This window comes from Sebastes umbrosus, chromosome 24 (genome assembly GCF_015220745.1).
Source record: "Sebastes umbrosus isolate fSebUmb1 chromosome 24, fSebUmb1.pri, whole genome shotgun sequence".
In the NCBI taxonomy this organism is placed as follows: domain Eukaryota; kingdom Metazoa; phylum Chordata; class Actinopteri; order Perciformes; family Sebastidae; genus Sebastes; species Sebastes umbrosus.
The window spans coordinates 10,652,375-10,667,256 of record NC_051292.1 but is presented as its reverse complement, the minus strand read 5'-3'; the positions used below and the strand labels follow the sequence as shown (position 1 = coordinate 10,667,256).

At 40.2% G+C, this 14,882-nt stretch overlaps 2 protein-coding genes across 2 annotated transcripts; one reads left to right on the top strand and one right to left on the bottom strand.

The window, feature by feature from the left end:
* Nucleotides 1-76: 76 nt before the first annotated feature.
* LOC119483897 (keratin, type I cytoskeletal 18-like) lies at nucleotides 77-4,924 on the top strand. Its single transcript, XM_037762372.1, has 8 exons — nucleotides 77-573; nucleotides 2,014-2,096; nucleotides 2,230-2,386; nucleotides 2,464-2,625; nucleotides 2,711-2,836; nucleotides 3,293-3,522; nucleotides 3,957-3,991; nucleotides 4,455-4,924. Exons 1-8 carry the CDS (start codon nucleotides 208-210, stop codon nucleotides 4,808-4,810), a joined length of 1,515 nt encoding a protein of 504 aa, XP_037618300.1. The 5' UTR covers nucleotides 77-207; the 3' UTR covers nucleotides 4,811-4,924.
* A 1,061-nt stretch (nucleotides 4,925-5,985) lies between these two features.
* On the bottom strand, nucleotides 5,986-14,779 carry arpc2 (actin related protein 2/3 complex, subunit 2). Its single transcript, XM_037762436.1, has 10 exons — nucleotides 14,547-14,779; nucleotides 12,181-12,215; nucleotides 11,681-11,793; nucleotides 10,154-10,199; nucleotides 9,745-9,931; nucleotides 9,409-9,502; nucleotides 9,155-9,281; nucleotides 8,960-9,060; nucleotides 7,221-7,321; nucleotides 5,986-6,489 (listed from the first exon to the last, which is right to left on the bottom strand). The coding sequence occupies exons 1-10, from the start codon at nucleotides 14,618-14,620 to the stop codon at nucleotides 6,468-6,470; spliced, it is 900 nt and encodes a 299-aa protein (XP_037618364.1). The 5' UTR covers nucleotides 14,621-14,779; the 3' UTR covers nucleotides 5,986-6,467.
* Between the last annotated feature and the right edge of the window lie 103 nt (nucleotides 14,780-14,882).

Genomic DNA, 14,882 nt, shown 5'->3' with positions numbered 1-14,882 from the left:
CAACATTACAGTGAGAAAAATCAAAAAAAAATCATGAAATACTTGAATTTTGAGTGTGAACCAGTTTGTCCAGGAGTGGAGGCCAATGGCACAGCTGGGGGCGGATTCATGCGTAAAAAGCCAGGTATAAAACCTACCTGTATCCATCACCATCACATCCATCCATCAAGCGACTCTCCAGCAGCCTGAAAAGCTCTCTCATCCATCATGCCTTCTAACACATCCGCCAGCATGTTCGGTGGAGCAGGTGGAAGAGGCTCCAGGGCGTCCGTGTCCAGCCTGGAGGGGCTGCGTAATGTGCTGCGTAAGGAGACGGACAGAGCCGCTCCTGCCGCTCCTGCCGCTCCTGCCGCTCCTGCCGCTGCCGCCGCTCCTGCCGCGCCCTTGGACGACAAGCAGACCCTGCGGGGTCTGAACGACCGTCTGTCCGGCTACCTGGGCAGGGTGGGACACCTGGAGAAGGAAAACGGCGATCTGGAGGAACAGATCGATGAGATTTTGGCCAAGAGGAAAACACCTGAGGGGCGCGCCTGGGACGAGGTTGAGAAACCTCTGGATCACCTTAAAAAGCAGGTCAGATTCCTTTATTACTTTATTTCCTAGAAGAAAAATATGAAAACTTTATTTCACTCTGAGCACAATTTTTAACATTCATGCATCTTTTTTTTAATTTTGAAATTTATTTATTTGCACATGTATAAAACTTCACAAAATCCAGTCAATGAAAAAGAAAACAAGAAATGTGTCAGGAGAGGTCAAGAAGCCACAGGCTTATACAAGCTAAAATATAGGGATAAAATATAACATATAAAATAATGTTATATTTTATCCCTATATTTTAGCTTCTGCACTATTTTATGTCTTAGATTCTCATTTTTACTTATGTGTTTTTATATATTTTTTATACATAATTATAATTATTTCTTTTTAATTGAATAAAGAAATGATATCCCCCCCCATCCCTATAACAATATTACTGCACCATTAAATAAGCAGAATTAATTTCATAAACAATTCCATGTATACATATAAATGAATTCAATTTATGATATTATTTTAAATTTATTCACTTTGCAATTTTTTTTAATTAATTTATTTTATTTTATTTATTTGCACATATATAAAACTTCACAAAATCCAGTCAATGAAAAAAAAAACAAGACATGTGTCAGGAAAGGTCAAGAGGCCACAGGCTTATACAAAGGACCTTGGTTATATATCTAAACATATCAAAAGATAATTAGACATAATTAATTAAATGTGATGATAATTTCCTTTTAAAATGTTCTACGGATAACGAGCTCTTGATAACATGTATTTTGGTGTTCCATATTTGTACACCACGATATCTGAGGGAGTACTGGCTATGTTTCGTTTTGTAAAAAGGCAGATGAAGATGATTAACCTGTCTAGTATTATGTGAATGATTTCAGATTTCTTTATTACTTTATTTATTCCTAGAAGAAAAATATGAAAGTTAATAACTTTATTTCACTCTGAGCACATTTTTTTTTACATTCATGCATCTTCTCATGAAGAACATGCATTACATAAGCACAGATATAAATCACTTTAAAAAGCTATACAAAAAAGGTACTTTTGGGAGGTTGAAGAGTTGTGATAAGGGTTGTGTTAAGGGTCGGTTTATATCTACTTTTTAACTCCGGATGGATATGTGGGTTGTGAATAAACTCGGGATGCTGTTCATATATTTAATTTGGGATGTTAATAAATCTGGGATAGTTTATATATTATATTATATTATCATTCTATGATATATGAGTTATTAGAGGAGAAGTGAGAAAGGTGTAGGGAAATATAAGTTTTACTTCTACCTACTCCTTTTCGGACACTATTACTCTTGTTTTGTTTGTTATTATTTTGTATCTGTTTTTAGTTATTTTTATGTTCGAAATAAAAGTCTTTCATTCATTCATATATAAAGCTAAATCAAATAATTGTTTCCAAATTACAATATTACTGGTAATATGCATCATGCATTCATCTCCTTAGATCAAAGACATCACCATGGATAACGCTAAGCTGCTGCTCCAGATTGACAACACCAAACTGGCTAATGGTGACTTCAAGAACAAGTGAGTGTCATGCAATCTTCAAAAAGTGGGCTCAGGAAATCAATAATTCAGATCACAATTTAGACCAAAATGAAACACTAAGTACACCAGTGTTTTGTGTGGATCACTTTTGGTTTCCTCCCTCTGTGTGCAGGCTGAACGATGAGAAAAAGGCACGCAAGGAATTAGAAAAAGACCTGGAGGAACTGAAGAAGACCATCGAGGATACCAAGCTGAACCGCATGCAGACACAGAAAGAGATCGATCTGGTGAAGGAAGAGCTTGACCGCCTCGAGCAGGAACACAAAGAGGTGAGAGACTTCAAGATCAACTAACAAAAATGCATTGTGTGATACCGGAGGTAATCTTATAACCGTGGCTCTTGTAGGAGGTGGATGTCCTGCGTGAGAAGATCAACGACTCCGAGGTGAAGGTGGAGATTGAGTCTCAGAACTCCAACTTGGCTGAGATCGTCTACAAGATCCGCACCCAGTACGATAACCTAGCCAGGAAGAACCTGAAGGACACAGAGGACTGGTATCAGAGCAAGGTACGTCACCTGCAGGGTCCTAAAGTAGGACATTGTTTTCTCTCTCCAGTCCATCGCATCATTTTCCATTTTTTTCCCTCTCCAGTTTGACAACATCAAGGTGGTGGAGGCCCAAAACAACGAGGAGTATCTCTCTGGAAAGTCCGAGCAAAAGCAGCTGCTCAAACAGAGGCAATCTCTGGAAATTGAGATCCAGAGTTTGCACAGCAAGGTAACCCACACGCAAGCCTGTTCGGATACAGTACGTCACATTGCCATAAAAATACAACAACGTGACTGTAGATTTGAATAGCGGAGCTCGTTCTCAAGACAAGTTTGACACACGAGACTTCAACATCAACATTTTCCACGTTTTCACATAATCGCACTGCAGTTTTTGCGAAACTCAGTGACATCGGACATACAGTAGATACCAATCAGATGATAAAACCGCCCGTCTTCCTGTTCTTTGCACAAGCATTCCTGACGGCCCTGTCATTACACTGTAAACCCCCTACTTTAAGCCAGACAAACTCTTTATCTGTCTCACTGCCATCTGCTCTTGCATAACAAAACAATCTATGAACATGAAAAAGTTCAAAGCTCCCGAGAAGCCACAGTTAACAATCATATCTTTGGTCTGATATCCAAAGAGTATAATAAAAAACACCTCATGTCCTCCTTTCAGATCCACAATCTGGAGGAGGCCCTGAAGAGCACCAAAGTGGAGTACGGTCAGCGCCTGTCCCCCGTCAACCGAAAGATACTGGACCTGGAGGCGGAGCTGAGGGAAGTGAGGGCCCAGGTGGAGCGCCACGTGGAAAACAACAAGAACCTGCTGTGTGTGAAGATGAAGCTGGAGGCGGAAACCGACAACTACCAGCGACTGATGCAGGGCATGACCCCTGACACTGAGAGGTGAGGACGGTGACGTCTCAGAAATAGTACATTGTACGATGTCAGAGCTTTAGATGCATCCTATTGGCTCAAATGAAATTCTGTTGTTGGGTGCAGACACATCTCTGGATACTTGGGAAAGAAAACAACAGTGTCCGGAAAAGACTAAACATTTGTTGCCTCCCTTGTGTCTTTTGCTGGAAGCCATGAGCATCTATAGTGTCTTGATTAATGTAGCTTTAAAGAAATAGTTCTACATTTTGGGAAATAGACATGTCTTGCTGAGAGTTAGATGAAAAGATTTATGATGAATACAAGGAAGTGAATAAATGTATTTCCCAAACTGGTTCTTCTAAAGGTTCTAAAGGTTTAAAGGAGAAGCATAAACACATACAAAAGCATGGTGTACCTGTTCCCCAATTGTTAGCATACTTATCCTCCCTCTTCCCCGACAGCTCTGAGTTTTCTCTAGAAGACGCGGTGCAAAGCGGTAAGTTCTGGATCCAGCCTGGAAAAACTATTTGAAATAAAATCACAAAAGTTTATCTCTACTGCCAAGAGAAAAAAACTTCAAATAACCCTCACATCGCTTCTTGAATGAATCATTTGGGGAAATGATTTGCTTCTCCGCCAAAAGTGAGAAGAGAAGATCGATACCAGTCCCGATCTTCTCATCTGACTATGCGCCAGAAAGCAAATAAGAGTGTTTCCCAAACTGTCCAATGATTCCTCTAAAAACCTGGTCGTGTCACCAAACTGTTGTTTTCACATTGCACCCTCTAACTGCATGCAATCACACCAGATTTGAACACCACACCGTAATAATGAATGTAATGATCAATCACAAAAATGAATCAGACTGGTCACTTGACGCTCTAGTAGAATCACACAGATTAAAGGAGAGGCTGAAGGGCTAAAAGATGCTTAACACTTTTGTGTTTTCTTGTTTTCAGACCAGCAGAAGCCTAACAATAAGGTGCCCAAGCAGCAGGAAGAAGTGAAAGAAGAAGCCCTTGTGAAGCAAGAAAGCTCCCCATCTGATAAATCCGCTCCCCTCAAAGCCCCTGAAGCAGATAAACCCCCTGAAGTGGTGGAAGGAGACAAGGACGAGAAGGTTTCTGTCAACAATGCAGCAGCTCCAGTCGCGCCACGCAAAAAGAATAAACCCAAAAAGAGCAAAAATAAGAAGGGTTCATCCTCTTCCTCTTCTTCTTCTTCTTCGTCCTCTTCGTCCTCTTCGTCCTCCTCCTCCTCCTCCGAGAGTGAAGATGAAAAACCCAAAAAAGAGGGTGAAATGGCCAAAGCCTGATCTGAAATAGTTTTTTTACTGTCACTCATCATAACATTGTCCTACTGTTGCTGCCAAACCTGTAAAGCGATGATGTAAATGCGATTGTCAGTAAATAAATGTTTGATTTCGAAAGAAAGTCGTCCAGCAGTTTCATTAACTCACTCTCTTGATACATGACTACTGTGGCTATTGTTTTTATATGTATTTACCTTCATACAATGCAGTTTAATAATCACAAAGTGCAATGATTCTCAAGCAGGGATACCTTTGCAAAAAATTATGATTTAGACAAAACTGATAGCTAGCTATCAATGGTAAGTATATTAATCATACTCCTACTGAACAGATTGATCTACATGTGAAGAAATGTAGAAAGAAACAAATATCTACGAGAGAAAAATTGCCAAAATGTCACTGTCGGGAAAATTTCAATTCTCTTCAATAGCACCTTTAATTTTTCTTTTTTAGGCATTTGAGTTTATTTCAATGGTGTAAAAGAGGACCTATTATGCATTTGTGTTTTTTTCTCTTTCCTTTAGTGTGTTATATAGTTTTTTGTGTAAGTAATATATCTGCAAAGTTACAAAGCCCAAAGTCCACGCCAAAGGGAGAAACACCTTAGTTGAAGTCCCGCCTTTTCTTTCATAACGTGGTGATGTCACCAAGTAACAATTTGCATAATACCTGCTTAGCAGCTAGTTAGAGCGGAGCTGGAGCGGAGTCCGAAAGAGTTTGGTTCGGTTGACCAATCACAACAGAGTGGACCAGCTGACCAATCAGTTTTATGAGAAAAATAAAACATTTTTTGAACATTAAAGCATGTAAACATGTTCTAGTAGAAACCCAAATTACTAGTATGCACCTGAAAAGGAGCATCTTTTTAAAAAGATATGAGTTCAAGGATGGTAGAAATTCTCAACCAATCCAGGATCATGTAAACCTTTAACTGAAAAGACAAAACACTACATCAAAATGGCAATAGAAAGCTCAGAAATATATTGTAATAAAATATATTTTAAAACAAATTAGAAAGACTTAGACACACACTTAGACTACCTACCAAGGCAGAGTAGGAAATAAGCATGACGAAGTAGATCAATACCGACAGAAATATTCTGTATGTACTGAAATTATGGGGGGAAAAAGTAAAACATAAGTGTCAAGAGTCACAGAATCAGCTTCACTACCAGAGATGCTTTTTTTGTAAGAGTGATTTATTTTATTTTATTTAATGACAATGGTACAGACGACATGAAAGCACAGAGAGGGAGGAAGGGGGGATTGAAATCATCCAATACATGGATATTGCATGGTGAGGGGTTGAGGGGCAAGCAAGAGTACCAAATGGAGTAAAAGATATCGTATCAAAAATTTCAATTTTTTTCATATATATATTTATATAGGACTAATAATTCTCTTTAACTATGCAAAGCAAGGAATGCCCTTTTTCCATTTATCTTGAGCCTTGGCTTTCCCTAAGTAGAGCCAACATTATTATTCATAAAAAAAAAAAAAAAGAAGACTGGACACGTATTTGGGGGCTGGGCGAGGGGGGGGCATTTAGAGGCGTCCTGGAGTCCTGTCCGATGTGGCGTTGAGTCTCAGTGTAGCGCGTTTGGGCGTGTCCACGGGGGTTTGGATTTCTCTGGTGGGGCGGGCGGGTAGGGGGTCGGCCTCAGCGGGTGAAGGTCTTTCCACTGAAGAGTCAAACAATGACACATTAGACGCAAATAAAAGAACATGACACCCAACAGGTTATTGTCTTCCCTGGTACTCACACACAGGAAACACAGTATGTTGCAACAATTGTTGGCCGCTTTAACTACATCTAAAATTAAACAATATGTGATCGACACCTCCGGTTCCTTAGCCAAACGTCTTTTAGTTCCTTGTATCCAAACCCATAATTCATGTGAAATGTTTATCCCTCTTCGAAGCGATGACAGCTATGACGGTTTCCCTGCTTACTCCGGTTACACGTTAACCACAGAACAAAGACTCTCTGTGCTCTGACAGTATATATATATATATATAATTCCCAATTATTTCAGAGCTACAAAACAAAAAAAAAAAAAAACAGTGTCTGTGAAATTGTTTGGATGTTTTATCAAAGCAGAGAGCTGTAAAAATTCCTTGCTGACTCACTTCAAACACTGCAAAAACCAGCGTGGGCAAGCTCGGCCACACGCCTCAAAAACAAACAGGTACAGGAGGAAAAAAAAGAAAATGCAGACATAGTTTTTATCTCACAGCTGAGTCGCTTTTTGCTTTCGACTGCAAGGATTGTTCAGGAAAAAAATATAAAAAAAATACTTAAAATCTGCTTTATGGCATCAAAAAAAAAACACCACAAACACAGAATCATGGCGTTGTGTCTTACAATTAGACAAAATGAGAGGTGGGTGTCGGCAGAGAAGGGGCTACTTACGAGATGGTCTTCATCTCCTTCTTCTCGGCGTCGGGTCGAGCGCGGTTCAGCACCTTGAGGAACTCTGACGTCTTGGCCCTCATGCGTGTGTGAATGTAGGCCTGCGGAAGAGAGGACGCTACGTTATGAGGAGGTTGTCATCACTGCGGTCGACTAACGATTTTGTCGACTAATCGATTAGTTGATTTAATCTGTATAACTTAGTTTCTCCGTTCTCCGTCTGTGTTTACCAGAGATGTGCTCATGAGTTTATTGGAAATAAGTCATTCAGCATGAAAAAGGCGGTCGGCATTTTGTGTCAGCATCTTAAATACAGTGAGCGGCGGAGACAATAGCGCTTTGTTTGACAAGGTATAATCTCCTGCTTCTCAAGCTTAAACCACCCACAACTGTTCATTAATCCATCCGTCGTGTCACCCACGCAGACTCCCCGCTGTCTGAGGCAAAAACATCCAATTCCATTATCTGCAGTCTGAACACCAGGCGCCTAATAAAACAAAAGCCTTACACATGCCTCTGAAATGTACAGTAAGTCATCGGAAAAATGACTTTGCATTGGGTTTACAGTCGAGAGTCCATTCAAAGCATGTCTCAATTTGCATGTTATGCGAACACAAACACCCACACTAATCCCTAAACACCTGTATGATCACTGAGGATGACGGAGCAAGTTGCTGTTTAATCTCACCTATGGCTGTGCCTTCTGCGCTATCGTAAGGAGGATGGAACGTACTATTACAGAGGAGGACTTTATGACTTGTTTGTAGCCTGTGATTAAAGCAGCTTGTAGTGCGAGTGCGACAGGTGCCTCCTTAATATTCATTTAGCTGTGGTGGAGCCTCAAACTTAACTTATCGTGTGCTCTAAGAGCTCAGCCTCATGCCATACAGCAGGCCTATTTAATTTGTATTTTAAAAAAATAATTATTTCTACTAATAAGAGAGTTTATTCCCGTTCATCAACATTACAACTGATGCTATTGACGCTGTTACGGAGAGTTGAAAGCAATATCATTGTGCTTTTATTTAAATAACCTGCCAACAATCTAAGTTTATGGGTGTTTACATTGTTGGATTATTAGACGATCATCATTTTTAGCATGATTAGTATTTTTAGAGATGCACCATCAATCAGCAGCCGATCAAGGCAGTCTGACACACATGCAGCCGCCACATGATGGTTTTACGTCGGCAAACAGCGGCACAGTCAGTAACTTCATACACACACAACATGTAGTCGGCGTGGAAGTTCTTCAGTGAGTGAAGAAGACGAAAAGCTGCAATTTGTCACGATGTCACGTCACGATGCGTTCAAATGTAATCTTGTAAAACGTAGTTTTTGGCGAGAAACTTGAATGAAAAAATTAAATCTATGAATAATCAAGATGAATAATTGTGATTTCAATATTGATCAAAAATAATTGTGATTATCATTTTCGCCATAATCGTGCAGCCCTAATTTGTAGGCTAATCAGCCCATTTATTAGAATAAAATTTTAATTTTTAATTTAAAATCCTAGCTTTGCAGATCAGACAGGAAATGTAAATGTCCTGCACTTCAAAAAAAACGTAATTGAACAGGCCCACCTTAAAATATCACTACAATTACCTGATTATCTGTCCAAACATAATGACTAAAAAATATGTTGTCCAAAAAACAAGCCTTTCTTACCAACTCCAGAACTCATTGACACAAATTTAGAGCCAAGAAAATTAAAACAAAATACTAGTGGAACTGACCTTGGAGCACTTTATGTGGTAGTGCAGGTAGTCCCTGAAGGTGTGGATGAGGTTGATGGTGTTGTCTCTGGCATTGGCATTGGTGTGACGTGGGAACAGGACTGGAAACATCAAAACAGTGTATAGACATCAGTGTCAGATTAGTTCAATAATTACAGGAGTGTAGCTTCAGCCAAATGCTTAACAGGTTCTGACCGAAGGTGATGTATCCAATGTTGTCCCCAACAGCGGCGTCCGTGTCCTTCAGCTCCATCGGGGGCTCCCTGTGGCTGAACAGCACCTGGGGGGCCGTGTGGCTGGCTCGCCGACCCTCTTTGAACTCCTACACACACACACACACACAAGTAAGTGTACTTTATTCATTTGAAGTTATCGTAAAATACAACATAAGAAGCACAATTATTACTAGTCATACAATTACTTTAATGTACACGTGCGGCCTCACACACCTGCATGAAGACTTTGCCGATGATGACGTCGTCGTCGTCTTTGAACACCGTGCTGAACACCACCGTCACTCTGTCTTTCTTGGCCTCCAGATACCTGAGAAGAAAAGAACGTGTCAGAGGTTTAAAGGATACAATAGAGCTTAATTCTGTTATTATTTTATAGCCACAACTCCTAACAAAAAAATTGCATTTCTAAAAGTTACTCATTGCCCTCAGATGAGACACAAGCTAAAAATAGAGACACCGGCCACATAAAGGAATTAGACCGAGCTCTTCACTTCTGCCTTAAAAAAGACATCTGAAACTGAAAGCTTTCAATCTCCCCCCCCCACGTACATGGACTCATCGTCTCTGTAGTGGACCACGGCCCTCGTCTCGCCCTCTTTGCCCTCTTCCTGGAACTTGAAGTACTTTTCAAACACCGAGGCGAAGCAGTTCCTCTTGAGCATCCCCGCCTGGTGGACGACCTCGTCTTTATTGTCTGGCAGCGCGTCCAGGTCGTAGAGGAGGGACACGTTGTAGCCTGGGAGGAAACCGGAGTTACAGATTGTACAAAATCGACAGCGAGTCAATGGCTCACCACTTTTAATGTCACCGTTTTCCATTAAAAAGGAACAAGTGAGCTACCGCTAAACTAGCAAAATACTGGGAAAATATGTTGTAGAAATGAGGAACAAAGTGGCTATGTGGTGCCGGGAACTTAAAACTGATCTGGTTATCAATCAGTAACTTTGTGAGAACTTACCATCCTCTGCTGAAATCAGGAAATTCCCATAGACCCTCTTGAGCAGCTGTAATTAAAAACACAACCTTTATTTGCATCTCACTTCTGTAAATACAGAAGTAAAACCACCACACAAAGGCACTGAACTTAAGCAAAATCTTGTGTCACAGGAGAGAAAATGCAATAAATACAGGAACACAGGACTGTAAGAGCTTTTAAAAACTGTATAATGATGTAAGTTTATGTATATTTTTGCAAAACAAAGCTCTTAAAGGTCTTATTGATAACATTTTTGTTCTACAGAGCTTTTAGAATTGGCGCTCCTACTTGATACTAGAGTAAAGAAAGTGTCCCAAGAGGTAGGGAGATTAACGATTAGATGCTTTCTTTTGATTAAACTGATTTTAGAAATACGCAACACTTATTTTCATCACCTCTGGGAATCCTCCGAGACCCAAGCAGGTGGTTCAAGAGATGACAAGAAACTAGCAGAAATGTCAACACCAATAAAAAGCAGAGAAAGAACCACTGTACAACAAAAGGTAGGTTATGTGCTGTGTGATTTAACATAGGGGCCTCCTCTCTAATGGACACCTGTCATCATGGAATGAAGCGAGTTAGACTTGGCAGGAATATGCAAATCACACTCCGGTATGGCGATAATGCACCAGAGTGTAGTATACTATATTCTTCCTATTTTAGTCTGAGCAATAAAGCCAAACGAAGAACAGATAAGAATGTGTGAGAATAAACCCTTTCCTCCCCCCTGCCTGCTTTTTCTAAATAGACTTTTCACAGACTGAATAACTGAATGCAACGCCATTCACTTATCCCTCTGCTCTTGGCTTTTAGGGAACAAGGAGGAAGGCGCTGGACGGCGGCCAAGACATTCACACACAGTGGCTGCTGCTCGCAGTCAGCATTTCCTCGCCTGGGGTGAGTCACACAAACTCACTTCCTGTTTCTACCAGAAGCCTCGGCAGCTGCTTTCTTCCTTACATGGCAACAGAGCTCTTTTGGTGGAGGTGTGTCTGTGCGTGTGTGTGCATATAGCAATCATGACCTCATTCTGCTGGGTTTTTTTTACACTTTATCGGCTCAAAAATTGACCCAAAATGCATTGACACAAGAGTGAAATGAAGCTTATCAGCCTTGGACTTAATAGTGATAATGGTTTTATTGTTGCAGCAGTGCGTGTTTGCACAGTGTCCGCAGGTTTAAACAGCAGTTCGAAAGAAAATTATCATTGAAATCTAATTTATATCACGAAAGCAACTGTTGACCTCTGCGTGACACAGACTTTTAAACTCAAGTTGAAACCTAAAAGACGAGAACATCCAGCTCTTGAAATACGATGACAGCAGGTTTTTCCAGGAATTGCAGACACCCTGGCTCGTGCAAGGTGTGTATACAGTATGTGAACCTGTGATGAAGGATGTGAAAACGGGTTTTTCAAAATTGAAACCGGCCCGTTTCTGTCTGGGCGAGCACAGAGGAACCTTTTTGCAGAGTTTTCATATACGTTGCGCCCTCATTCGTGTGTCGTACCTCGTCAGCCCCGTGCTCCTGTAGCTCCTTGTAGAACTTCAGGGAGATGCTGACCATCACTTTGGTCTTCTCCCCATTGGGGTTGGAGATGTGGTACAAGACGCCATCGAAATCTGCAGCAGAGACCACACATTAAACATTAAATCCTGCAGGTGATTAACGTGGGGTGACCTCCTAACCCCTGTCTTTCTGGCAACTTGACACATTTTGTACTTGGGAGAATCCTGCCATCTTAATTTAGTAACGTCAATACAGTAACGTCAATACATGTATACGATTTCTCAGTTTCACATGAGATGTAACCCTTTGTGTCATCTAGCAGCGGTTAATGGCAGGGCCGAGCATGTGCAACGGGTGGATTACGTAACATGAAGAAAAATGGTGTGATGAGAGCAGCAACAAGCACAGCTTTGGTTTTACTTAAACGTCATAACACTTTTCAAATCAACAGCCGCAACCGAGCTGTTACATGCCGTCACATAAGAGCCATATAATCGTACCTGCAAACGTCACATCGACGGCCTCTGGCTTGGTTCTGCAAAAAGAAAAGAAAATGAGGAGATCCATGAGTCATAAGTTGTTAAACGTGCAGTGGATAGACTATTTTTGGCATCGCTGGGCAAAAAAATCCATTTTAGATCTGATGTCATTCAATGTTTCGACATATTTTACATAAAGAAACATATGCATGGTAAATTACACTGTTGGAATAATACTGTGGCTTCCGGGGGAGTCCTATTTTTGGGGGTTGGGAGGGTACTGTATACTGTACCGTACTTTGCTATCATCATCTATAGTGGTTGTTTGCATAAAAACACACAATTCAAAAGATTATGATTATTTAGCAGTTTCAACGATGTATTATAAGCTGCTTAGAGGTAGCGTTAGGAAGTCCAACAGGTCATATTTCCCTCTCTAATATCTATTTTATATTAGCTGTAAAGTGAGAAAGTGTGCTCTGGCTGGTGGGCGGTGCTTGGTGTTTCCTCAACTGATCTCAACATGGCAAACTTTCTCATTTTACAGCTAAACAGTGCACTACAAGATGTTTGTGAAGACATTCGAGATGAGAACTAGTCATTGCAGTAACAGAATATTGATTCATATTTGATCAGTGTTGCCTAGTTTGACCGTTTAGTCGGAGTTTGCGAGTGATTGACAGCTGCTCAGAGACGGTGAGGCTCAAGCTCGGCTCTGATTGGTTGTTTTCCTCAAATCTGTGAAATCTTGCAGATGCCATTAGGAGCAACGGAGGCACATGATTTTTTTTTTTTCAGATTACCTGTCTCATGCACTATTGTCAGGATATAGTGACCTTTTTTTAATTAATCCAATTCTACCTACTTCTGTTTTAAGTCACATAATTTACATAATACTGTACGGCTCAGTCGGTGTTCAATTTGACTCTAATTATCCCTCATATCAACAACAAAATGACACATTGTGGTGCTGATGATCATTCTCTAGTTCCTGGCTCCTCAACTGTGTGGATTTGCTGCTTGCCATTTCAAGGCATTTACACTGGGCTTTAGGAAAGTATGATGGATTAAACAATGAACCAATCATTGGGTTGCAGCCCAAAATAATGTGAGTAAACAGTCTTTATGCTCTGATGTCAAGCTACAGTAAGAGGCGGTTTGATTACATGAATTTCCAAAAATCTTTGCAACAGTACACCCCGTAAACATTAATATTTTAAGGTGGATTTTCTAATGAATCACCTTTACAATATGCAGCAAAAATGGATACGTTAAAAGGTGGATGCTGCAGCAGCTTGTCCACACTGCATAGTGTGCAGACTTGACTCAGCTTGACTACAGGAATGCGGAAGCTGGAGAAAAGGGGCGATGGTTAACTAACAAGTAGCCCTCTAGCTGGCTCCTATAGGGCTGTAAAAGCAAATAGCTGGCCTTTATTAAGTGGAAACTTCACTATAATATAATAAAGATAGATATATAGATAGTAACTTTATTGATCCTTTATTAAGTGGAAACTTCACTATAATATAATAAAGATAGATATATAGATAGTAACTTTATTGATCCTTTATTAAGTGGAAACTTCAATATAATATAATAGATAGATAGATAGTAACTTTATTGATCGTGAGGGAAATTCAAGTTTCCAGCATCACAGTTCCATAGTGCAAAAACATATTAGTAAAAAGGCAGTAAAAAATAATATCATTATTTTTGTCTATAAGGCATGTTCTAAATAATTATGACATTATTTGTCAACAATCAAGATATCATCAATTTATAGAGTGATTAATGATAAGTGTGCATCCTTTTGTATAATATACTCTGTATATCTGGACATTTAGATAGATAGATAGATAGTAACTTTATTGATCCCTAGGGAAATTCAAGTTTCCAGCATCACAGTTCCATAGTGCAAAAACATGTTATTAAAAAGGCAGAAAAACAAGTTAGTAGTGCAAAGTACAAAAAAAATATACCAGATATAAAAACACAAGGAGAAGCACCTAACCTAACATCTGCCAGCTACATTTAATGCTATGCAACCTCCTATATATATAGTATTTGTTAGATAAACAAGCTAAAACACTGTGTTATATCACCTCCATGGTGTGTGGTAGGGATCAAAATTACTGGGGTAGCAAATTCTGCCACAACACCGCCCGTGCAGACACACCCCAGCTGTAGGCTAAAAAACACTCACTGCGCATCTGCTGCTTATTTTAGCATCTTTAACACCACACAGGACTATCTATCTGACTTGTGCACATCTATAAACGTCGTTAAACGTCCATTAAACGCATTTAATCGTCCCTCAGTGTGACGCTAAAAGGAGGAATGTGTTAGCATCGCTAGCCAGGTGTAGCGATGAGGGACTTCTCTCTCACCCGTTGGATGCGCCGTCGAACTTCAGCGAGAGCGTCTCTTCTATGATGCGGTTGTTTATTTCTAACAGGATCATCGCAGCGACGTGTTGGGGTGGTCAAAAGGAAAGGGGATGATCGGTGCTATTTGGTGGGAGATTAAAAACCTCTTTGTGTCAAATTCTAGCTAATTTTTTTCCTTCCCTTTGACAGACCAGACCGCTTCCGTCGAGGCTACTTCCTGCCTGTCACTTCCGCGTGTTTTACACTCAGGACCTCTATGAAGATGAGGTTGCCCGCAGTGTTGCCTGTAATATATTATTTATTATTATATATATTTAGATAGATAGATAGATAGAT

Bases quoted from the DNA above. Each gene is read 5' to 3' on its own strand.
- LOC119483897 (XM_037762372.1), top strand. From the start codon at position 208: ATGCCTTCTAACACATCCGCCAGCATGTTCGGTGGAGCAGGTGGAAGA. The intron at 2,097-2,229 runs GTGAGTGTCATG...CTCTGTGTGCAG, and splicing joins AATGGTGACTTCAAGAACAA to GCTGAACGATGAGAAAAAGG. The intron at 3,523-3,956 runs GTGAGGACGGTG...CTTCCCCGACAG, and splicing joins ATGACCCCTGACACTGAGAG to CTCTGAGTTTTCTCTAGAAG.
- arpc2 (XM_037762436.1), bottom strand. From the start codon at position 14,620: ATGATCCTGTTAGAAATAAACAACCGCATCATAGAAGAGACGCTCTCG. The intron at 12,216-14,546 runs GTGAGAGAGAAG...TTCTTTTTGCAG, and splicing joins TTCGACGGCGCATCCAACGG to AACCAAGCCAGAGGCCGTCG. The intron at 10,200-11,680 runs GTACGACACACG...TTTTAATTACAG, and splicing joins AGGAGCACGGGGCTGACGAG to CTGCTCAAGAGGGTCTATGG.